General features: G+C 37.0%; 2 protein-coding genes across 4 annotated transcripts; one reads left to right on the forward strand and one right to left on the reverse strand.

The window, feature by feature from the left end:
• Window positions 1-1,302: 1,302 nt before the first annotated feature.
• Window positions 1,303-12,336, forward strand: nadkb (NAD kinase b). Of its 2 annotated transcripts, XM_051866514.1 has the most exons (12): window positions 1,303-1,486; window positions 2,301-2,561; window positions 2,637-2,720; window positions 4,493-4,622; window positions 4,769-4,877; window positions 5,028-5,113; window positions 5,953-6,055; window positions 6,151-6,305; window positions 8,412-8,511; window positions 10,170-10,327; window positions 10,428-10,510; window positions 10,761-12,336. In XM_051866514.1, the coding sequence occupies exons 2-12, from the start codon at window positions 2,311-2,313 to the stop codon at window positions 10,918-10,920; spliced, it is 1,419 nt and encodes a 472-aa protein (XP_051722474.1). In that variant the 5' UTR covers window positions 1,303-1,486; window positions 2,301-2,310; the 3' UTR covers window positions 10,921-12,336. The 2 variants fall into 2 exon arrangements, with proteins under 2 accessions (XP_051722474.1, XP_051722482.1); XM_051866522.1 differs by lacking the exons at window positions 1,303-1,486; window positions 2,301-2,561; window positions 2,637-2,720 and adding an exon at window positions 2,823-2,989.
• Window positions 12,337-13,258: 922 nt separating this feature from the next.
• sec62 (SEC62 homolog, preprotein translocation factor) lies at window positions 13,259-24,677 on the reverse strand. 2 transcript variants are annotated; one of them, XM_051866680.1, is made up of 8 exons: window positions 24,533-24,677; window positions 19,359-19,467; window positions 19,121-19,226; window positions 18,641-18,821; window positions 18,444-18,539; window positions 16,146-16,206; window positions 15,950-16,069; window positions 13,259-15,837 (listed from the first exon to the last, which is right to left on the reverse strand). In XM_051866680.1, exons 1-8 carry the CDS (start codon window positions 24,566-24,568, stop codon window positions 15,344-15,346), a joined length of 1,203 nt encoding a protein of 400 aa, XP_051722640.1. In that variant the 5' UTR covers window positions 24,569-24,677; the 3' UTR covers window positions 13,259-15,343. The 2 variants fall into 2 exon arrangements, with proteins under 2 accessions (XP_051722640.1, XP_051722634.1); XM_051866674.1 differs by having other exon boundaries at window positions 18,614-18,821.
• Between the last annotated feature and the right edge of the window lie 128 nt (window positions 24,678-24,805).

A 24,805-nucleotide genomic window follows, 5' to 3' on the forward strand; every position in this document is an offset into this window, starting at 1 on the left:
TCCAAAGTATGTAAGGTAGCACAACTGGATCTCTTTTATTGAATCCAAAAGGTTTTAATTATATTTTGCTACATATAAAGGTATTTTAAAGATTTTGAAGTGTCAAAAGGTCATTTGGTTTAACCATCCAAAGGCCAGTACAGCCATTTCATTTGTGATTAAAATATCTTAAAATGTAATAAATGTATGTATTTTTTTTATTCTGGCATGATTTTATAACATCATATATCAACATGGTATTAAAATTATGTGTAGAAGTCGTTGCTTTGTTATGAGAAAGAATGTCCGGAAAAATTTATGTCATTGATGTCATTCGGAGTAACCAATATAAAGGGATCATTTTGGATCAAGTCATGTGGTCAATATCTTGTGACAGGATGTGACATCATTCAGACACCTGCAAAGGACCACATGGTCATGAAGCAAAGTAACTAACTCTCTCTTAACTATTTGAAAAATTCATGTTTTCACTTGCTCATACGCATGTCCCGAAACATCAGGTCATTCGGTACAACTGCTATAAAACATGGAAAATGAGGGAATATTTTAAACACTCGTACTACGTTTGATTGTGATTTACCAGCTAGAAAATATTGTCATTCGGTACCACAAGTGTCATTTGGTAAAACCGAAATTTTGGTTAAACTGAATGACTTTTTTGGTGTCCATTTTGTAAAATATGACAAAAGCAGTGTTAATTGATTATTAAAAAAACACACACAATCTCATTGTTAACACTTAATAAAACTTCAAAATTAATTATATCTCCATTATGTTTTTTTTTTTTTTTTTTACACTTTTAAAAACCTTACCCGTCAATGACCCTTATTGATGATGAAAGAATAAATGACATGTGGCAAAGCACACCTGTTTATTCCTTGCTCTATTCATCCTGGAAAAAGTATTGTCTTGTGTAATCGTCCCAGTTACACACCTGTGCAAATTCTAATCACGTGACAGATTTAAATAGCCTAGGGAAAAATGTTTCCCTATTTCATTTTTGTAATGTTTATTTACTCAAGAAACGTGTACACGCAGTTCACAGTAAGCTTATATGAATCGCGACCGTGGTTATGTGTACCTAAAATATTACACTGTCAATTTATTATAACTCTCCGTTATTTCTTGATGTGTTCAGTTCAGGTTGTCCATAAAGGGTTTTTTTTTTTTCAGCATAACTGAATAAATGTATTTGATCAACACAAGACAAAAAAAAAGGTCAGTAAAGAAAATTAAGGCATAAAAAACTAATAACACTGTATTGAATCTAGAGTTTTTACTTCCTTCTCAGAGATTCTGCGCATCAGTGTCACGTGATGTCATTGTGGACATCCCATAATAATATTATCAAGCAAACATAAGCCGTTAAGCATGGTTCAGTAGAAATAATGTTGCTGCCAAGGTATTAGTGTATTAAATTTACGTCTTAGGGGGCGAAAAAGTCCAAAGTCCAAAAGAGAAGTTTCGCAGTGTTTCCTGTTGTGTGGTAAGCGCTGGGGAAATGTGTTCAGCTAGCTCCGCGCGGCTAACTTAACGGAAGTTTTGGTTGATGGATATGATCCTACTGTTACAATGCAGTGTCTCATGTTGCTTAACTTATTCAAGATTATTGCTCATTGTCACCTTGTGACTGCAAAAGCCTTGTTAGTAGCTTGATAGTTTGCATGTTTAGTGTTATGAGTAAATCTTTTTTTGCTTATTGTGCAGCACGTCAGATGTGTTTGCAGGCTATTCTTAGTAAATAAATACATGGGCAGATGACAGATAACATGAAATTGTTTTTGTAAACATCAAGGTTTTAGTGTTACAGTTTAAAGACACTATATTTTAGTATATTTTTAAGTTTTCACCCCTTTTACACCTGAAATCACCTAGTTTGTGCTAAATTGCATTGAAATATGGCGATTTAAAAAATTCTAAATTAAACTCAAATTTACATGTATTATAATAATAATAAAATGCTGTTAAAATGATTAAATATTAATAATTGTTAAATACTAGTTAAGTTTTAGAGTTTTAAGTGTCTCAATGCAGGACATGTTAACTTCACTTAAGTATTTCATGTCAGCTACTATAATGTAAATGTATGAACACATGACACCAGCTGAATATGTCTGATTCTTCTGTTCACATAAGCCATTTTGTAGGGCATGTCAAATGTCTATTTTGGTCAACAAGATCCTATATAAAGCAAGGGTGAGATCAACCCGGGAACATGAATAAAGTCTTCTCACCTCATTTTCAGAGTTTATTTAATTCTTGTAATAATGTTGAATTGTTTTTTTTTTTCCCCCCATAAGATTTTAAGGCATGGAAGACGGGCTGCCCTCCAGAAAGGCGGAGGAGGGTGGTTCATCTAAGCGGTCACAGAGGCAGCAGGAGCGGCAGGGGAAACTTCCTAGGAGACGGAAAGAGGTGAAGAGGTCTCTTCGGAGGCCGGACTGTCCGGAACACCTGTCAGGGGGAAGCGTACATCGATTGCCCGAGCAGCACGAGTCAGAAGCCTCTGCATCAGCGGAGGACACCGCCGAGAGTTGCCCGAAAAGATGGGATAGATGCAGGTATATAACACGCCATTTGATTTAGATCAGTTAAACTCACTAAAGTGACTTAAATGAAGTGTCTGTTTGTTGCAGACGAGGGCACTTTCTACATGGACCATATCCTGCTACTCACTTCGGACCTAAAGCTTGCGTTCTTCCCAACCCGACCTCAGTCATGTAAGTAAGCGCACTCAGGCCCACCTTAGGTAAAGGGTGAGGTCACATCCCTTGTTACTGTTTAAACATTAAGCCAAGAAAAGGATTGGACAAACAAGTGATAGGGCCGTGTGTGCTGAGTTCTGGTCCAGAGAGCGGTTTGTTGGATAGAGCTGGAGGGCAGTGCAGTCACAGGAGCGTTCATGCTGGAACTTTCTAACGCACCCCTTCCAAAAGCCCTCCAACACTATGCCTGCTTTGCACCCCCCAGGACAAAACGCACACAGAGGGTAATGTGGGGTTTTTTGGTTTGATATCTGATGTTGTGCTGAACATGTTGTTTAGATGTTATGAATGTTAGCTATGTGTTTCTGTACATTACAAATCAGGAAAGATGATTAGAGTGAATCTAAAAATGACTTATTCTGGATATGATGCAACATTACATTTTTTGGAACATATTGGAGTTAGATGTTAGGCTTGGTTATTCCTTGGTACAATAAAAAAAACGTGTGTATTAAATAGCGGTGTGCTGCGAGATTAAAATGTGATGAGATTTCTTGTTGAGGTGAAAATCTGTCTTGCGATATTGCCATGACGGAGTGTGAGGGTGAAGTTAGGATAGATTATGCCACCGCTACATTTACATTACGCCTCCACAGTCGTTTTGCTTTTTATAGAAATAAATAACATTTAATTCAGTTGGATAAAGGTCGCTTCAATTCCATCCAGCTCATCCAACACGAGTAGCAGAGTCATACATAGTGCAGCAGGAATCACTGATCAAGTGACGAGATGTCTGACAAGACCATGGCAGAGGATTGGTTGCACAACAGAGCCTAAGCGTCTGACAAATGTCTTGTAGAATGTGCGCCGTTCCCTATTCACAGAGTACACGCGACCGCGAAATAGAAAGCGAAAGTAAAACGCGAGCGCGCATTCAAACACGATATCAATGCATTTTGAAAGCGGCTCCCTGATGCATGCAGATATCTCCCAATATGAAGGCTATCTTAGGCTGGGCTGTGCAGCTCTGTATCATGCTTGAAGAAAAATTGAGTATTGAGAGAGTTCTTTGATTATGGTTGCACTTAATGCACTTAACAAGACTAAGAGAAAACTGTTATTCATTTTTTTTTTTAATTTATGCTGTTTTTATTTCTATGATCAATTTGTGGAAGGAGTTCAGTTAGGAGGTCAAAAGTTGTAGAAGCTCATAAATCATGTACAGTAAGGTCTGAAGAGACTCATATGAAATCATACGGGAGAGAAGCCAGTCAGTTGAGTTTGTGGCAAAACCTTTTACAGTGTTTGAGTATTGTTGTCTTTTACTGCAGATGATAATCCATACTCAGAAAGTGGAACTGAAATGATATTAATTACAAGATTATTAGTTAAAACATTTCAAATGCACCTGCAGACTATTTTTCTAGTCATGTATTTTGCTTTTGAGGATTTCTTAAAAATACTGTGTAAAAATTTCGTCTCGTGAACTCAATCTCATCACACTTCTAGTATTAAAGATCTATTTAAATATTTGACAATTTAAGTACAAAAAAGGGCGAATTTGTCAAACGACACCTATTATTTTAATTTTTTCATTTATCAATACCGTCAATGATCTGATCCTAGAACTGTCAAAAAACCAAAAGCAGAAGTCCACATTTACTGTGCTTGTTTGACCATGATTGTAAGTTGCGTAAGAAGTGTACAAAGTACATGCAGTGTTTCTTTGTGTGAAGTGCAGTGCCAGCTCTCACAATGTTTGCCTACTCTGTCCACTTTACCCACAGGCACATTCAGGATCCAGCCAGCCAGCGGCTCACCTGGAGCAAACCACCGCTCAACGTCCTGGTCATCAGAAAGATTCGAGACGAGACCCTGTTGGAGCCGTTCAAAGAGCTTTGCAGGTTCCTTGTGGAGGTAGGTTACACCAAACTCTAGTAGTTGATTTATAGGCTATAAAGCTACAGGTGCTATTTTTTTACCCTTTTATTTTTGTTGTATTATATTAGATTTATGTTTACGTTTGGTTATACAAATTCGATCTAAATTATTTCTACCACCAGGAGAAACATCTGATGGTTTATGTGGAGAAGAAAGTTGTGGATGATGGCTCTCTCATGAGCGATGAGTCATTTTCAGCCATCCGTAATCAGCTGTGCACATTCAGGGAAGGTACTGAAACCTCATAGATTTGGTTTGTATAGGAGTGAATCCACAGGTTCACCAGTAACAGGATTTACATAACCCTGACACACCATTAATCAATATTAGAGTAGGTACATTAGGAAAATGAGTGATTCGTCATTGTGTTTGTTTGGACAGGGTATGACGACATCTCAGACTGCGTTGATCTGATTATTTGTTTGGGTGGAGATGGGACTCTTCTGTATGCATCATCTCTTTTCCAGGTATTCTCTCATCTCATCTCATTTGTTTGTGCACAAGAGTTTCCTATTAGGTCGTTCGCAGCTGTTTTCCATTGGATGGTCTCTGTGTGCTCCATATAAGCTAGAATTTGGATATGCAAAAATAGTTGGAGATTGATTTAAAGGATTAGTTCACTTTCAAATGAAAATTAGCCCAAGCTTTACTCACCCTCAAGCCATCCTAGGTGTATATGACTTTCTTCTTTCTGATGAACACAATTTGAGAAATATTAATAAATATCCTGACACATCTGAGCTTTATAATGGCATTGAACGGGATCAACGAGTATGAGCTGAAGAAAGTGTCTTCATCCACATCCATCCATCATAAACATACTCCACACGGCTCCAGGGGGTTAATAAAGGCCTTCTGAAGCGAAGTGATGCGTTTGTGTAAAAGAAATATCCATATTGAACTTACGAAAAAAAAATTGGCGTCTCGTCAGTTAAGCTTTTTCCGTAAGTTGAATAGGGAAGGCGTAGGATGTAGCGTAAGCTTTCTGAACTGCGAGAGTTTTACACTTTCTTTTTAACTTTAATACGGAAGGCGGTCTGGCGGAAGCTAGATATTTTACTTCATAACTTGTTAAATATGGATCTTCAGCTCATACTCGTTGATCCCGCTTACTGCCATTATAAAGCTCAGATGCATCAGGATATTTATTAATATTTCTCCGATTGTGTTCATCAGAAAGAAGAAAGTCATATACACCTAGGATGGCTTGAGGGTGTGTAAAGTAATTTTTATTTGAAAGTGAACTAATCCTTTAAGAATCAAATGTGGTTTAATCATCCCAGGTGTTTTGTCTCATTTGTTTAAGGGCAGTGTTCCCCCGGTCATGGCGTTCCATCTGGGTTCCTTAGGATTTCTCACACCATTCAAGTTTGAGTCCTTTAAAACAGAGGTGGATAAAGTTTTTGAAGGTAGAGTGATTGATAGAGTTTTCCATCTTTGAAACTAGACGAACCGTAGTTTAGTTAGTTTGTTTTTTTGAAGTGTTTGTGTCTGGCTCTTGTAGGTAATGCTGCCATCATCCTGCGCAGTCGTCTGAAGGTTAAGGTGGTGAAAGGCATGTTCCAGAGGAACGAGCAGCTCTTCAGTGCTCAGGAGAACGGAATAGTGCCTCATAACCACATAAATAACGAGGCAGGCAAAATCACACTACAGCTACAGGTAACACAGCACTGAACACAAAAGGCTTTAGACAAAGTCTTTCTTTTATTTGCCAACACATTTTGGCTCACAGGCCTTTATCAGGGCTAACAGAGTTCAAATAACAAAAGGTTATTTAAATACAAACACTGACATAATTCAAACTTACAATCCACCAATAAGGATGCTGGGAAAAAATCTGATGATATGGTGTCTACCAGTCACATGACACACTAGGGCAGAGGCCATAAAGCAAGTTAATGGCCTTTTTTTATGTGATACCATGTTACCTAGTATTTTGTACCTAATTAATAAATAAATAAATAAATAAATAAATAAAAAATATATATATATATATATATTCAAATTACAGATACGAATGGCTTCTGGTACAAAAGTAAACTTATATCAATTAGTCACTGACTCTGAATATTATCTTAGGGGGAAAAATGTATTTATTTAAAGTTATTGTTTGTTTATTTAGAAAATAAAGGAGTTTTTTTTTTTTTTAGACCAAAGAAGCCTAAACATCTGTGCAATAATCAGGCCAGTCTAATTCTACACTTGATGGTAAAATGAGTGGTATATAATATGAAAAATGTTTTTTTTTTTTTTTTTCCTGTTCTTAAAGACTGTTTAGAAACGTTTTTCCATGGTGACAGACACAATAGGTGTTATTTAAAAACAACAGCTGTGATACAGTTGCAAGAAAAAGTATGTGAACCACTTGCAGAATCTGTGAAAATGTTAATAATTTTAACAAAATAAGGGAGATAATACAAAATGCATGTTATTTTTTATTTAGTACTGTCCTGAGTAAGATATTTTACATAAAAGATGTTTACATATAATCCACAAGACAAAAAAATATCTGAATTTATTAAAATAACCCCATTCATAAATATGTGAACCACTGATTCTTAATACTGTGTATGGTTACCTGGATGATCTACGACTGTTTTTTTTGTTTTGTGATGGTTGTTCATGAGTCCCTTGTTTGTCCTGAGCAGTTAAACTGAGCTCTGTTCTTCAGAAAAAATCTGCAGGTCCTGCAGATTCTTCAGTTTTCCACCATCTTTTGCATATTTGAACCCTTTACAGCAGTGACTGAATGATTCTGAGATCCATCTTTTCACACTGAGGACAACTGAGGAACTCAAACACAACTTTTAAAAAAGGTTCAAACATTCACTGATGCTCCAGAAAAAACATGATGCATTAATAGACGGGGGGTGAAAACATTTGGAATCTGAAGATCAAGGTAAATTGTATTTAATTTGTCTTCCGGGAAACATGCAAGTATTTTCTGTTGCTTCCGAAGGGCAGTACTAAATGAAAAAAATGATATTCAAGCGAAATGAGAAAAATTTGGACCTCTTCATCCTGTTCAAAAGTTTTCATCCCCCGACTCTTAATGCATCGTGTTTCCTTCTGAAGCATCAGTGAATGTTTTAACCTTTTTTAATAGTTGTGTTTGAGTCCCTCAGTTGTCCTCAGTGTGAAAAGACGGATCTCAAAATCATTCAGTCACTGCTGGAAAGGGTTCAAATATGCAAAAGATGGTGGAAAACTGAAGAATTTTTGGGACTTGGAGATTTTTTCTGAAGAACAGAGCTCAGTTTAACTGCTCAGAGCAAACAAGAGACTCATGAACAACCATCACAAAACAAACAAACAGTCGTAGATCATCCAGGTAACCACACACAGTATTAAGAATCAATCGTTCACAAACTTTTGAACTGGGTCATTTTAATAAATTCAGATATTTTTTTGTCTTATGGATTATATGTAAACATCTTTTATGTAAAATATCTTAATCAGGACAGTACTAAATAAAAAAAAATAGCATGCATTTTGTATTATCTCCCTTTTTGTTAAAATTTTGCACATTTTCACAGATTCTGCAAGTGGTTCACATATTTTTTCTTGCAACTGTAGGTCTAGTATGTCCAGTTGCCATAGCAATAACATGATGTCATTGACAGCTTGCGCTTTTATGTCTGAGATGGTTATTTGTGACCAGAGTGACATGTGATTTGTGCAGAAATACACCTGCATGTTAAATGCTATTGTGTGTAATTCATCCATTCTCCATCTGTGATATGGATATTTTGCGTGTGTATGAAGGTGCTCAATGAGGTGGTGGTGGACAGAGGGCCCTCATCCTACCTGTCCAATGTTGACCTTTACCTGGATGGACGTCTCATCACATCTGTACAGGGAGATGGTGAGCACAGATTGACTGGCCGTATCATTTATCTATCTATCTATCTATCTATCTATCTATCTATCTAATCTGTCTGTGCTCAGAAACAAGCTACAAGCAGGGCTGTTTTTATTTTTAATTTTTTCAAAGAAATTAATACTTTTATTCAACAAGGTTGTGTTAAATTGATCAAAAGTGACAGGAAAGACATATTGTAATGTACAAATAAATGCTGTTATTTTGAACTTTCAAATCATCAAAGAATCATGAAAAAATGTATCACCGTTTCCAAAAAAAAATTAAGCAGCACAACTGTTTTCAATACTGATAATAATAATAATAATCAGTGTTTCTTGAGCGGCAAATCAGCATATTAGAATGATTTCTGAATCTGGATCATGTGACTCTGAAGACTGGAGTAATGATGCTGAAAATTCAGCTTTGCCTTAACAGGAATACATAAAAAAAAAAAAAAAAAAAAATTATATATATATAAACTACCGTTCAAAAGTTTGGGATTGGTAAGATTTTTTTAATGTTTTAAAAGAAGTCTCTTCTGCTCACCAAGGCTGCATTTATTTAATTAAAAATACAGTAAAAACAGCAATATTGTGAAATATTATTACAATTTAAAAGAACTGTTTTCTATTTGAATATATTTTACAAAGTAATTTATTCCTGTGATGCAAAGCTGAATTTTCAGCATCATTACTCCAGTCTTCAGTGTCACATGATCCTTCAGAAATCATTCTAATATGCTGATTTGCTGCTCAAGAAACATTTATTATTATTATCAATGTTGAAAACAGTTGTGTACAATTTTTTTTCTGGATTATTTGATGAATAGAAAGTTCAAAAGAACAGCATTTCTCTGAAATATAAAGCTTTTGTATCTTTATACACTACCGTTCAAAAGTTTGGAGTCAGTAAGAATTTTAATTTTATTTTTTTTAAAAGAAATGAAAGAAGTTAATACTTTTATTAAGCAAGGATGCATTAAATCGATCAAAAGTGACAGTAAAGACATTGATAATGTTACAGTGTTGCGGTGTTAGAATGTTACAGACACTTAGCAATAGACAACCAATCGTGTACTCATATTTGCCTGCTTTGGACAGTCACGGAAACACTGCATTGTATATTAAACAGTAAATTCAGCGTTTGAGAGGAACAATATCAAATGCTGATAGAAAACGTGACAATTTGAGTGAAGTAGAGACCGTTTCACTCTTACCTTTATAGTCCGAAATGTCCGTTCAGTATAAACTCGATAGTACAATCGGCAATACGAGGACGCGCAATGCTAGAGTTACATAAACAGGTCATGTGCTGCGTTTATCCAATCAATGACACCGCAAATATGCAAATAAGAACGTTAACCCAGAGTTTAGGAATGTACAGTCTGAAACGTCAGCTTTTGATACCCAGGATTAATTGTTAACCCCGGGTAAATTATAAACAGTGTGAAACATGAAGCAAGATAACCCAGGATACCATTTACCCACAGTTTAGAATGACCCAGGGTTAACTATTTCAAGTGTGAAAAGCCCTTTTGATTTTTATTGCATCATACACATGAGAAAAGCGTTAGAATGTCATAGACACACTTTTTTTGTTTGCTTTGACAAGAGTCCAGCTGCCATGGAAAAGATGTAAATATGTGGTTTGTTTCTGTGCAGGTGTAATAGTTTCCACCCCCACGGGCAGCACGGCCTACGCCGCCGCAGCGGGAGCCTCCATGATCCATCCCAATGTCCCTGCCATCATGGTGACCCCCATCTGCCCTCACTCCCTCTCTTTCAGACCCATTGTGGTGCCCGCTGGCGTAGAGCTCATGGTGAGAATGAGATTTTGCCATTTGAGTGACAAAACTACATTGCGATTTTTGTTCATTCATCTCACATGAGAGCTTCAGAATGTCAACGTTTACTCTGCAGATAATGTTATCGCCTGATGCTCGCAACACGGCCTGGGTCTCGTTTGATGGCAGAAAGAGGCAGGAAATCCAGCATGGGGACAGGTGACACTCTTATACATAATTCCATAAGCAAACAACTTTTACCTCTCCCATAATCCAGTGATACAACAACAGCTTCGTCACGTTTATAGAAATGAGCATCGACAGTATCAGTAGGGATCAACACTCAGCCTTTGTACAGGCCCTTTGACCCTTTTTTCATTAAGAATTCTTTGGCTATGTATATAGTTCAGGTTAAATCATCATGACAATCATATATCTGTTAATCATGAGTTCTGTTTTCCTCCTATAGCATTAAGATCACAACCTCCTGCTTTCCGGTTCCTTCCATCTGTTGTCATGATCTGGTGTACGACTGGTTTGACAGTCTGGCTCAGTGTCTGCACTGGAATGTCCGCAAGAAGCAAACGCGTCTAACCGATGCCAGCGACTCTTCAGAAACTGAGAACTGAAACCACCATAAGAACCAAGTGCTCTCACAGTGTTTTTGACATTCCGAATCATTTCCATCCTGACTCACTGAAAACAATCTTTATATTTACATTACATTGCTCATTTTCATGTTCAGAGATTCAGATTTCATTATAGCTCGCAAGTGCTCATGTTCTACCTGAAAAATAATACATTAACGGGATTACTCATAATTTATCGGCAACTAAAAGTGTTTGGTTAAGAGCATCTAAAATGTCATTATTTATGATTGCTAAATGTCTTTATGCATTATTATTATATACAAAATAATATCATTATTATTATTACTATATAAGTTTTTTTTTTTTTTTTTTTTAATACTATTTATAATGGACAAAAATGCTAATACAGTTAATTTTTTCCTGTAGATTCATTCATGTTTAAATAATTGTTTAGGAAAACTGGAAATGCACATTATAGCAGGAAATGTAATTTGTCCACTGAGCATAACTTTAATTTTGTGGTGTTTTACAGTGCATAACTCTGTAGCTGTTGACTAAGTTTAACCACAAACGTCAACAGTAGTTCCTCTTGTGTGGTAATAAATCACATAGGAAGCCATTGTTTGTCAGTTTTTGTGTTTGCAGTAAGTTTTGTGCACTCTACTAGACACCATTGTGCATTCAGATGCTAAGATTGAGTGTGGTTTAGCAGGCTTTTTCTTGTAGCTCATTTAAAGGGATAGTTCACCCAAAAATGAAAATTATATCTTCATTTACTCACCCTCAAGCTGTTCCAAACCTGTATAAATTTCTTTGTTCTGCTGAACTCAAAGGAAGATATTTGGAAGAATGTTTGTAACCAAACAGATCTTGCCCCCCATTTACTACCATAGTATTTTTTTTCTTTTCTTTTTCCTACTATGGTAGTAAATGAACAGCTTGAGGGTGAGTAAATGATGACAGAATATTAATTTTTGGGGTGAACTGTCCCTTTAAGCTGTGGTTTGATTTCCATTCAGATTGACTTACCTGTGCAGATTCTTTCTGAATATGAATCAATCTCTCTCTTTATTCTCTTTGTCAGGCTGGGCGTCTGTGTTGAGCCCAAGTAGATCTTGTGAAAGAACACTGTAGCCTCCCTGTGGCGGCACAGGATGGTGCTGCACATACTGATTTTTTTTTTTTTTTTTTTAGAGCTGCACTATCCTTTTAGTTTAATATTTACACCATATTTACTTTACTTAAGCTGTGATTTATTTTTACAAATGCACTGCGTGTGTGTTTTGCATTTTTACATATTACTGACCCTGCAGGGTCATATCACATTATTGCATAAGAACTAGTACAGCTGAATGTATGTAAGCTGTTTACATTTTGATGTAAATAAGAGATATTATGACATGTGTTTGTCTCGTTTGTAATATTTCAATAAAAACTTAATTTCTTTTTATCTTGGATCTTATCTTTTGAGACTACTTTGATGCTTCTCATAGTTCATAAAAAGATCATAAAACAAATCCATATGAAATGAGTGGTTTAGTCCAAATTTCCTGAAGCAACTCAAACACTTTATGTGAAGAACAGATTGAATTTAGGCTTTTATTCACATATTAATCTACACACATCAGTTGTGGTAAACAGAAGCTCAATCATGTTTCCTTGACGCGTGCGAGAACCAATGAGGTTCATTCTCGTGTTACGCAGCACGTTTGAGCTTCCGGAAGAACCAATGAGGTTTGTTTTTGCGCATCAAAGCAAGTATGATTGAGCTTCTGTTTATGTTCGCTGATCAATGTTCATATGTGAATAAAAGCCTAAATTCAATCTGTTCATCATATAAATCAATCGAGTCTCCAGTAAATTTGGACTAAACCGCTAAATTCAGATGGATTAGTTTTACTATCTCTTTATGAACTTTTTGAAGCGTCGAAGTGTCATTTGTTTATGGTGGAACAGAAATCGCTCAGATTACACTTAAAAGATCTTCATTTGTGTTCTGAAGATCAACGAAAATCGGATTTGGAACAACATGAGGGTGAGTAAATGACAGAATTTTCATTTTTGGGTGAACTAATCCTGTAATACTCAGTAGTATTTGAAATGTACCATTCGATCCTGCAATGGTACGATCTCATTTATAATGGAATAAATTTGTTTTTCCAATTAAACAAACATTAATTACAAAACAGGACTGTACACTTTGTGTATAGTGATTTGATTTCTTTTATTAACTATCAAGCTTCATAAGTGAGACAATCTAATGTTTGTAGAGCCATGGAATAGAAATCGTATAAAAATATAATAGCTTGTGTGAAATATATTATAAAAACTGAAAAGCCACATTTGTGACAGTTTTCAACAAAACAATGCAAATTGCTTGTGTTCTATATTTTTATTGCAATGAAAGGATACAGATACAGTTTTGACAGACACAAATTATTCTCCAGATATTGCAAAAAGACAATCCTCAACATTGATCCAAATACGGACAATTAGTTGAAGATGCTGACCACATAAAAAAGATGATTTTAATTTTTTGTAAATTTTTTATAAATGATATACCTACATCTTTACATGACAGACACCCAATGTCAAATCAAAATTCCTGCCAATTGGAAAAAAAAAAAAAAATCATCAGGGATATCAGCATCTTTCTCTCTCATAAAGACAACAGGGACAGAAAAAAAGGTGAGTGAAGTTCCATAGAAAGTAAAAAGAAATGTCTTTAGTTACACATGTGGTGTCATGCCCAGTCTATCCAGGTCTTCAAAGTCAATGACAGAATATTGAAAACTTCTACAGGAACACTAATGTGAGCCCTCTGGGGGTTTGACTGACAAGATCATCTACTTACAGATGTGGTTAAAGATTCATACATTTGAAGAAGAAGAGAGAGTCGTTCACTCAGGCACGAGGGCTTTCCCTGCTCCTTGTGAACTTGAGATGATCATGAATTTTGAGGGATGCTTTTAACAAGGGTTTTTAATATAGAAAAAAAACACCTTTGCAGCATCTCGTCTTGTGCGCATTTGATAACCACTAGAGTCAACGCATTACAGATTAACAGGATGTTTTCTGCCATTTTAATTCCAATAAACTGTCCCGAAACAATCTTTCTGAAGTCTTCAGCATTGAAAACATTGGTGGCTTTAGTATTAGTACAAAATGCAGTGAAATGAAAAACCTGTATGTCTGACATTATAAAATAGAGTACCGTTCATGCTGAACCCGAAGTGCTGGCATGAACATCTCTGGTAGATTTATAGAATCCATATATAAATGATACATTTGTATTTTTTCTCTTAAATATCATCCTCAGTATGAGTCAAAGAAACAGCTAATGTAAAATAATACTCTAGCCAATAGTATGCAACCCTACGGAAAGATAGTATTGGACCTTGGCCCTGTTAAAATGCAAACTAACTTAACTATTTTGGACCACAGCCGCTTGGGGAAGTACGATTTGTCAACCTCGGACTTTGAAAACCAGACGGGAGAACCAGAGGCTATGATGCACGGATGTGATTGGCTCTAGAGGACATACTGTACGAGCTACGGCATGACACGTTTGAACTCGATCTGTAAGTTGGTCATAATTTGAATGTACATTAAAAAGAAAAGCATCGATATCCCGCATCATTTGGCACGAATGTGGATGTAGTTTCCCCCTTCTGAATGCAGACGTCCTCATAAGACTCAAATTGAGTTTGGTTTTTAATAACTTCCTACCACAGTCAAGGATACTGCTCTGATTTATTAACTTCTCCATTTCCGTTAACAAGGAGTATTTCTCAGTAGGGTCACAAAATGTGACTGCAGAAATGTATAATGTGTCATGTACACAAAAATACATCTCTCGTCCCAAACCAAGCAAGATCTCCCAGAGTTCCACAAAGAAATAATCACAGGTCAAGTGCCATTGAGATTTATGACTAAAACGATAGATAGTAACACTTATAAGGTATCTAAGACAAAATATGTTGGTCCGTCCAAATTATCCAATGTATCTATTGGTACAAAAAGAAAGAACGAAAAAAAAAAAAAAAACCCTTCAGATTTGAATCTGACTATATTGGAGAGCAAACATTCATATTATGTGGGTTAAAAAACATTGTGAAAGTTGACCAATTCAGTCCTTCTTAACACTACCGACATGTTTAAACAACAAAACGCTTGACATTAGATTAAGGTAACATGAAAAAAGAGAGAAAAATCAAGGAACTAGAGGAACATGGGGTTCGGGGAGACTTGCATTGTTGTATCCATAGTGGGGAAAGCATTTGCGATATATCCATTGTCATCGTAGCCGTTTCCTGCTCTCGTTTAACCTTTAAGCCTGTCTGTTTTCACAGAGGAAGATCTCAGCCTGAACAGAAATGGGAAACATCTTCTGAACATGACAGAAGTACGTCAGCAGGTCCACATGGAGCATGGGAGTATGTGTGCGGCGTGAGGAAAACGTTTATGTCTGAACAGTCAAGGGCTTTGTCTCACTTTGCGCTTCTTCGTCATCTTCCTCCTCCTCCTCGTCGTCGTCCTCCTCCTCCTCCGTATGCTGCTCCAGCTCTTCTCTGGTGATCATTTCAAAGTCGTTGCCGTTGCTGTGCTGCGAGCCTTCGTCCTCTCGTCTGTCACTGTCTGTGTCTGACTGACGCTCTGCGCCCGCTTCCTCCATTTCTTTATTCTCGTCTTCATCCTCTTCCTCCTCGCCGTCTTTCTTCTCGCTGTCCGATTTGTCCTCGCTATCTGATTTCTGCGCTTTGCTGGAATCCGTGCCCTTGTCCGATTTCTCACCGTTGGATTTCTTGGAGCTGGAGCGCGGACCCTTGTACTCGTGTGTGTAGAGGGGCCGGAAAGAGTCGATAAAGCCCACGTCGGCTGTCAAGTTCGGTAGGAACCAGAAGTGATGACGGCCGCCGGTCACCAGCCAGATGATCAGGAACAAGATGCAACGAGCTGAACGAAAGGGAAAAGAAGGAATAAGAGGCTGAGAATAGATAGAACGTGTCATTTGAAACTGGTAAACAATGTCAAATTGCAACTAGAAAGTAAAGTCTTGAACTCGTACCAACAGCCAGAAGTAATATGCTGGCGACGAAGCATCCTGCTGCCACGCTCAGGTAATACACGCCGACTCTCATCTCGGCAGGCCACAGGGGGAACAGAGTGGCTGCGATGACGGCAATGACTGCAAACACACACAACGCTCTGAATCTGTACCGGAGTCAATGAAACGACAGACACTGTAGAAGAAGAGATCCTACCTAGAATCAATCCCATGGCAAAGGTTTTAAAGTGGACTGGATCATAAATCCAAAAATAAACCTGTTGGGAAGACAAATGTTAATAATTATAACAAAAAAGACAAGAAAGTGAGGAATCTACAACAGAAATTTTCATTTTTGTAAAGTATTTTAATAATCACAACAATATTAACAAAACTCATCATATAATTATGTAATATAAGGTTACATTATTACATTATAATATTCAGGTTGGCTGGGTTGGGTTCCCAAAAAAACAGGGCTAGTAATAATTTATTTTTAAAATAATAACAACATTAATAATAAATATAGCTGCAAGCAGCCATTAAGGGGCCAAGCACAAAGAAGCAAGCAAATCATCAGTAAAATATAGCATTTTATTTCATATACTTTAATGCAGTTAGTGGCAATTTAATATTTTGTTCAGTTATAGTGCCACCAACAGGCACAATCCCACCACTTTGTCTTCAGAGTGTGCCCATAAGTAAGTGTCAAATTTGGTGAAAATATCTCATTTCGTTTAGGAGTTATAGACATGTATATGTATGAATACGTAAAAAATGACCCATGAACGACTGATTGCATTTTTTTTTGCCACTTACTATTAAAATTTTGACCCTCTGGGCTTTAACATATAGCCAACAACCTGGTTTCACCTCGATTGGACAAACGGTTTTGAAGATATTCGCGAACGTTGTTTTAACGCTAAATCGCAACGTAGCACAAACCATAAGGCGAAACCTAGTACGTTAGATATCGCTGGACTCGGAAATGATTCTGGAATCTAAGGAGATGACTCTCATGAAAATAAGTCAACCACATCAAAAGGTTATGAGCATATGAATATTTGATTTCACCACTAGTTGGCGCTGTTTCGAAACTTCTCAGGCTCCTTCAGGGCATTGTGCTGATGACCCATACCGAGTTTCGTAATGATACGCTAATGTGTTAAAAAATACAGCATTTTGCTACAAAATGGCCGACGCCCAAAATGGCTGACATGGTAAAATTGTATATCATTCAACTCGGCATGCTGCCCTTAATCTAACAAGACCAAGGCCAAACTGTTCGGAAATCCTAAGCAAAAATAGTCAGTTTTGCTATCTCCGGACTAGTAGGTGGCGCTGTGCCGAAACGCAAAATGTAGCCTCAGGTCATTCTTATGATGACATGTACCAAGTTTGGTCAAAATACACTAAAGCGTTGCGGAGATATAGCCTTGTGTCCAATTTGGCATGCTCTTCTTCAAATTTGTTTGTGCGTTATTTGAGAATGGTTGGGTTTAACAAAAGGCTTTTGAAAACTTTTTGCCTGCATAGTCTAAAGATGATCTGTTAAGAAGTTGGAAAAAGTAGTTTTTTTTGGTGGAAAAATTTGGCGGGAAAAGTTTCGGTGCTTGGCCCCTAATAAGGAGAAAAAGATGAAAAACCTAAAAAAAAAAAAAAAAAATTTTATAATACATTTTTACATTAAAGAAAAAAAATTACAAAAACTGAAACAAATGACAGAAGCACATATCAAAATTAAATTGAAAACTGAAAATATAAAATTAAAGCTAATTCAAAATATTAAATAATATAATAGTATATAAATTATATCAAAATAACATTGTATTGAACACTATATTTATATTGTTTACAAAACCTCAAATATTCCTGATCATAAATTTTAATTTGTATTAAATAAATTTTAAATTGTATATGTTCAATGTGGAAAAAAAATCTTATATAAAGGTGTGTGTGTATTAAGCTTACACTGTAAACAGTGTTATCAAAAGTACAGACTTCGGTACCAAGCTGGTACTGAAATTGTAAAAATGTGACGATACCAGTATTTCCCTAGCATTTGAGCGCTGTTGAGCAGATTCTTAAACACCTCTGATTGGCCGTTGTGTTCACGCCCTCAACAGATATATCTGTGATTGACTACAATGATCAACGCTTCAAAAACATGTTGTAAATAGACATATTTCACACTCTTCACAAATGTTCACGGGTGTTCCTGTGTAAGCGCTCAGTGAAGACCGTCAAAGATGTCTATTTACAATGTTTTTAAAGCGTTGATCATTGTAGCCAATCACAGACATATCTGTTAAGTACGTATACACAACGGCCAATCAGAGGTGTTTAAGAATACAATTTCAGTACCAACTTGATAACGAAGTCGGTACTTTTGAAAACGGTATGTAAAGCAAATTGTTAACTGCAAATACGTGTATGATGATTCATCGTCAAGCAAAATGCATGATATTCACAAGCATCTGTTAGATATGATTTTCTGAATGCTACTCATCCTGACCTCACTGCCATCCAAGAACAGTTGGTCCTCATGAGGTTCCAGCTTGAACTTCTTTTTCACATCCTTCTTCTTCTTTGGAGATCCTGGACTGTCGTCCTAAACATTCAGAAATAAGCCTTCAAAATAAGAATCATGATATGCACACATGCAGCATGTAACAGCACTCATACATTTTTTTCCTTCTTTGTGTCTGCAACCTCAGAATCCTTCTTTTTGTCTTTGTCTTTTTTGCTCTTTTTCTCCTCTTCCTTGCCGCTGTCACTTTTAGCCTTCTCTTTTTCTTTCTCTTTCTCTTTTTCCTTCTCTTTCTTTACATCTTTCTCTGGCTTCTTCTTCATCACTTTCAGGGCTCGGTGGAAAAACTGCTTCTTTAGGAGCCTGTGAATAGTAAGAAAAGTTCAAATTAGTGCCCACCTCAACTTTTTGATTTGATAATCCGGCCCTCGAAATGAAACTACTTGAAGAGCCCTGGTGTAGAGTTACATTCAAGCTATTTTAAGGCTTTTTTCACAGGAAAAAATGTTTAAATGTGTCATTTTGGTGATCAAAGATGAGTTTTAAGGGATAAAATTACTGACTACAGGGGAACTTTAACTAATTATTTAGAGCTTTGTATTATCAAAAACCACTGAAATCCCATTCGGCATCATAAAATGAGAGAGAAAGACTAGGTTTACCTGTTGCAGTAGTCCACCACCGACTCTCTGGTTGTGAACAAAGCTTCCTCCCCCTTCTTTGCTTTGGCCCACTTTGAATCCAGCAGACAGTCGACTGCTTTAGATGCTGATGAGCAGAAAACAAACATTTGGTTTAATGACAGCATCTGAAGCCAAAAAGAAATAATTAAAAGAAACTTTGATATAAACCCTAAGCAGAGGGAACAAAAGAAAGCAAAACAGGAATGAGTGTACTGACCGACAAAGTAATCCACTCGATGCCCTATCATGTTGGTGGATTTGGTGGGACAGTTAAAGCGCAGGTACTTGGCCACCGCCTTCTCCTCCTTGGTAGGTTCACTGACCTCCTGAAAAAAGTGAGATCAAAGAATATGCAAATTAGCCTCGCCTCCACACACCACCTGGTCCACTCAGTCAACTTTACTGTAGTAAACCCTGCACAACGGAGAGTGGAATTACTGGTTTAATTCAGTCATATATGTTTGAACCAGAAACTGATTCAGAAGAAGAAGAAGTGGAAGAGTGAATTATACAGGCTTGTCTACAAGTTGATGTATTAGAATGGTAGTGCATTTTATGTATCGCTCTTTACGACATTGGACACATAACGGTAATTGATATGATTAGCCTTTTGCTTGACTACGTTATCAAACAGCTAATAATGTGTTGCTAATGTTACACAAACCAAGTTCCCATTCACCATCTCATATATATATACATATTGAGACTACAAGCTAGCTAAAGCCGGCAAATTGAGCTTATTCGTCGTATTTTACAACTACTTTCCCGCTGACGAGTTGATGTGTTTATTCAGAGGAAGTGTGCAGAAACGAGACTGGAGCCGCCTGGCAGAAGCCCCTCTCGTAACGCGAATTCGCTGTTGTGGAGTGAATTTCACGCGCGAATGAAGCGAGTAAACTCAAAATGTTCAAGCGTCCAACTATGTGCGAATAGCACGATTTATTCACGCAAGTCACATCTGGTGTGAACACCCCATTATAATCGCTTTGAACAACTCAGAATGTCAGTGGAGAAAGGCATATAGTTCATCGTAATATACATAAGACCCGCTATTTTGCTAAATCTACCTGATTTTTCATATCAACAGAAAAATATACCTGGATAACCTGGCTTCTCTTGAGACTCCCCTGCTTCAGAGCGGTCATAGTTAATGATATGCTAAAGCCTGCCGGCATGTTGTCGTGATTGGTTAGTTTGTGACGTCACGGATCCAGTGATATCAAATAAATGAAACTTATCTTTTCAAAGCTTTCTATTCAAAGAATACTTAATTGTAATTGTAGGGATAATTGTAAGGAAAATGTGACCCTGGACCACAAAACCAGTCATAACGGTCAAGAGAGTTATACATCATCTGAATAAATAAGCTTTCCATTGATGTATGGTTTGTTATGATAAGACAATATTTGGTCGAGATACAACTATTTGAAAATCTGGAATCTGAGGGTGCGAAAAAATCAAAATATTGAGAAAATCGCCTTTAAAGTTGACCAAATGAATTCCTTAGCAATGCATATCCACTCACAAAAATACATTTTTGATATATTTACGGTAGGAAATTTACAAAATATCTTCATGGAACATGATCTTTACTTAATATCCTAATGATTTTTGGCATAAAAGAAAAATCGATAATTCTGACCCATACAATGTATCGTTGGCTATTGCTACAAATATACCCGTGCGACTTATGACTGGTTTTGTGGTTCAGGGTCACAAATTAGCATCCAATTTTTGCACTAATAATTTAATAACACTGTTAAATGTTAGCTTTAGCAAACTGTTGTAATGCCGACATTCGCTTCAGGAAACTGTTCATTTTAAGTGTTTTAATTTTCATTACTTTAGACAAAAATAACACAGAATTGTAATATCGCCAAAACTTGAAAATAATATATATATATTTATTTTAAATAATCAGAGTTGTAATATGTGCATCTCTATTATGTAGAACATGATTCTGGACCAATGAGACTTGAGACACCATGGGAGAGGACCTAGATACTAAACCAAGATTCATTATAGATATAACTGAAATGACAAAAAGCTGGTTTGTTCCTTTGCAATTAAGGGCTGTAGCCAGAGAAAAATGACATTCAAAAGAATTTAGCATAACAGCAGTGCAGGAATCTGAAAAAGCTTTGAAATGAACCTCCCGCACTGGCAGCAGGACCCTCGTCGGTCATGGACTCAATGAATGTGAACTAATTAAAAGCCTCAGCTCACCACACACTGATGTGCTGTGCTCTGTAATCCATACACTGAAATTACCGTCTCCATTCAGACTCGCTGCAGACACACCGAGTCCTCGCTGACCCGCTTTATTAAGCTAAAGATCATTACTTGTGTGACCACACTATACAAAAACACCCTTACAAATCCAGGCTATAGAGATATCATTCATTTGAGTAATGACTATAACTGCACTCTTAAGCCTGAGGTCTTAGTATGAGAGTGTTTCGGGCTCCACAATCCTTCGGTCATACTCCATTTGGTCAGAATGCATGAGTCACATTCAATGAAGACCATTTAAACATGGTATTTTTGTCTGGGAGTTACTGGCACTTTGCCTGATATTCCTTTGGATTTTGTGAAGGAAGTCAGCCAAATGCTTATTGATTGCATTGTCTCAGACGCCTTGGTAAATAATAACTTGTCCTACAAAGTAGGCCCTGGTCTTGTCATCATTATGGTTTGGTGGTCTGTACTACATGAGAAAGGCTGCTGGAACTGCTTGAAGGGATAATTCACCCATTCGTCTCAAACTTGTTTGACTTTCTTTCTTCTGTGGCACACAAGATTAAATAATGTCATGGTTCCAACTGACTTTTCATTGTATGGACAAAAAACTAACTTCTGTGTTACACAAAAAAAATCATACAGGTTTGGAAAGACATGAGGGTGAGTAAATGATGACAGACTTTTCATTTTTGGGTGAACTTCCATGTAACACTTGGTCTAATTGGCATCTTTACAGTGAAAAACATTCAGGGCTACTTTATTTGTTTTAGCTTGGAAACCTTTAAAATCTAAAGATTTGATTTAGGATTCCTATTGATTGTTAAGTAAAAGTAATGCAGGATTTCTCATCTATCACTCAGAGTAGGAATGCCATTTTTATTTACTTGGCCATCCTTTTATTCAAAAAGGACACATTAAATTGATCAAAAATTGTGTAAAGACATTAATAATGTTACAAAAGGTTTCTAATAAATGCTGTTTTTTAAACTTTATATTCATCAAAGAATCCTAAAAAAAAAAAAGTATCACAGTTTTAACAGAAATATTAAATGGCACAACTGTTTTCAACTGATATTAATGAGAAGCAAATCAGCATTTTAAAATGATTCCTGAAGGATCATATGACACTTAAGACTGGAGTAACGATGCTGAAATTTCAGCCTTGCTCTCGCAGGAATAAATTACATGTTTACACACTGAAATAAAACTGACCAGCAATGACAGTGGATTTCAACCTGTTGCATAAGAGCAAAAATCAACACGCAGGAAGGATCATGAAGAGTGGCTCTCTTATCAAAACAACACGTCATTACGCAAAACTCCACTGTTCTTCTAGATAACATCACATTTATTACAGGAACACTCTGTGGACGTGTCTCAAAGGCAAATGAGCTGCCAACGTAGACAATGCTTTTAGGGATGACAAACACATTCTGACTATGACCAAAAATGCTGTCTAAATAGGCAGCAGACTAGGTTTTAAGTCAGTGGGAGATCCATAAAATGTAGCACTTGCATTTGATTAACATATTGAAGAGAATGCTACACACATTTTAAAGGGGACCTATTATGGCCCCTTTTACAAGATGTAATATAATGTGTCTGTGAAGTTTCAGCTCAAAATACCCCACAGATCATTTATTATAGCTCGTCAAATTTGCCCCTATTTGGGTGTGAGCAAAAACATGCCGTTCTTGTGTGTGTGCCTTTAAATGCAAATGAGCTGCTGCTCCCGGCCCCTTTCCAGAAGAGGGCGGAGCTTTAACAGCTCGCTCTTCGGTTGCTCAACAACAACAAAGCTGGAGAATCTCACGCAGCCAAAATGAGGATTGTCAGTAACGGTGTTCAGCCTTACATTGTTCAAACCGGAGTCGGACACTGATGGAGAGACTCAGGAAGAAGTTACAACTTTTAGAATGAAACTGGACGTTTCTGAATGGTTAGTGGATACATTTATGTAGTTGCTGTGGAGTTGATTCAACTCATCAACTAGCATGTGCCGTCATGTTAATCTTTTGTGCAAATCCAGCTGTTGAATTGACCCTTATTTGTGAAGCAGTCCGGCGTAAAATGACGGCATGATAACAACACTCTACTACAACAACTCTTCCTCTTCTCTAAAGCAGCCCAACATGGCCCTTTGTTGCGTGTTCTCGGGGACAGGGTTTACGTAAATTTTAGGGTTAGTGATGTCACTAACCCGGGAAGAAGCTCGTTGTAGTCCCTACCAGCTGTTTGTTGTAGTCCTTAGTGAATTCTTTAAAAGAAAATATCTCCCTTTGCATTGAACTTTGAGCATCGTAACTTTGCAGATGCTGTTTATGCTCAAACAGCAACATTACACACTGACTTAAGTTAAAAAAGTGAAATCATAATCAACCACCCCTTTAATGACGGAGAAGGGCTTTACAGGGATAGTTCACCCAAAAATGTAAATCCTCGAAGCATTTTCTCACTTGTTTGAAACCTATATGTTTTCTCATGGAAAATGAGATATTAGGTAAAATGTTATGGACTGACACTTTTAATGCTATAAACTGTGATCGAGGCATCCTGCCTAACAAGGCCTATGTGTATTCAAGGCAGAAAGAAAGTCAGATGAGACTGAAACAACATGAGGGTGAGTAAATGATGACAGAATTTTTATTTTTGGGTGAAATGTCTCTTTAATTACACTGCAAATAGGTACAAATGTGGCGATGGTTCAATCGTTGAGAAGTTATGCATTATGGACGATATTTGGTCAAATTCGTGAAGCATGCGAGACAGCAGCTGGTTAATAATAAGAACAGCCTGCAAACCGAGCAGTCTGTGTCGAGCTAAGATGGCCAACTCCATCAGCTGTGCCACCAGACACATACTCTTCACAGGGAAGAGACATTAAAATCAGGTCATGCTCACATCAAATCCATCGAGTAAGTGTATGTTTAGATACCTGCCAAGAGATACATTGCGTTACCGAAGAGAGGCGCAAAAATTGCGCCAACACTGATAAATAATCCACCTCCCATATGAGAGCACTGCAAAAATAACGGATCAAAGTACAACAGTATTTTATGTCGAACAAAAAACTAACTCGAGAAACGACACAACGCCAAACGGAGACCTAAAGTTGAGAATATGATGGCAAATGTTACGTGAATTTGGTACCTGAATTCGCTTCTTGTGTCTCCTGCGGTCCGCCATGATTTCTAACTTCAGGGTTCCCTTGACGTGGTCGCGAACAGAGTGGGGAGGGAGATCTCGCGATAATTCGAATAGCCCGTGATCAGTCACTTCTTCGCTGGCAGATTAAAATCTGAATGAATGAATACTGCCATCTGAAGTGCAGGTGAAGAAAATCAAAAGAGTCCACCCGTAATATGAAGCGTTACCTGTAAATATGAAGATAGCCTACATTTCTAGCTATGATTGATTTTAAAT

This window comes from Ctenopharyngodon idella, chromosome 2 (genome assembly GCF_019924925.1).
Source record: "Ctenopharyngodon idella isolate HZGC_01 chromosome 2, HZGC01, whole genome shotgun sequence".
NCBI classification, from domain to species: Eukaryota; Metazoa; Chordata; class Actinopteri; order Cypriniformes; family Xenocyprididae; genus Ctenopharyngodon; species Ctenopharyngodon idella.

Bases quoted from the DNA above. Each gene is read 5' to 3' on its own strand.
- nadkb (XM_051866514.1), top strand. From the start codon at position 2,311: ATGGAAGACGGGCTGCCCTCCAGAAAGGCGGAGGAGGGTGGTTCATCT. The intron at 4,878-5,027 runs GTACTGAAACCT...TTGTTTGGACAG, and splicing joins GCTGTGCACATTCAGGGAAG to GGTATGACGACATCTCAGAC. The intron at 10,511-10,760 runs GTGACACTCTTA...TTCCTCCTATAG, and splicing joins GAAATCCAGCATGGGGACAG to CATTAAGATCACAACCTCCT.
- sec62 (XM_051866674.1), bottom strand. From the start codon at position 24,568: ATGGCGGACCGCAGGAGACACAAGAAGCGAATTCAG. The intron at 19,227-19,358 runs GTCAGTACACTC...TCTGCTCATCAG, and splicing joins TCGAGTGGATTACTTTGTCG to CATCTAAAGCAGTCGACTGT. The intron at 18,540-18,613 runs GTATGAGTGCTG...CTGAATGTTTAG, and splicing joins ACACAAAGAAGGAAAAAAAT to GACGACAGTCCAGGATCTCC.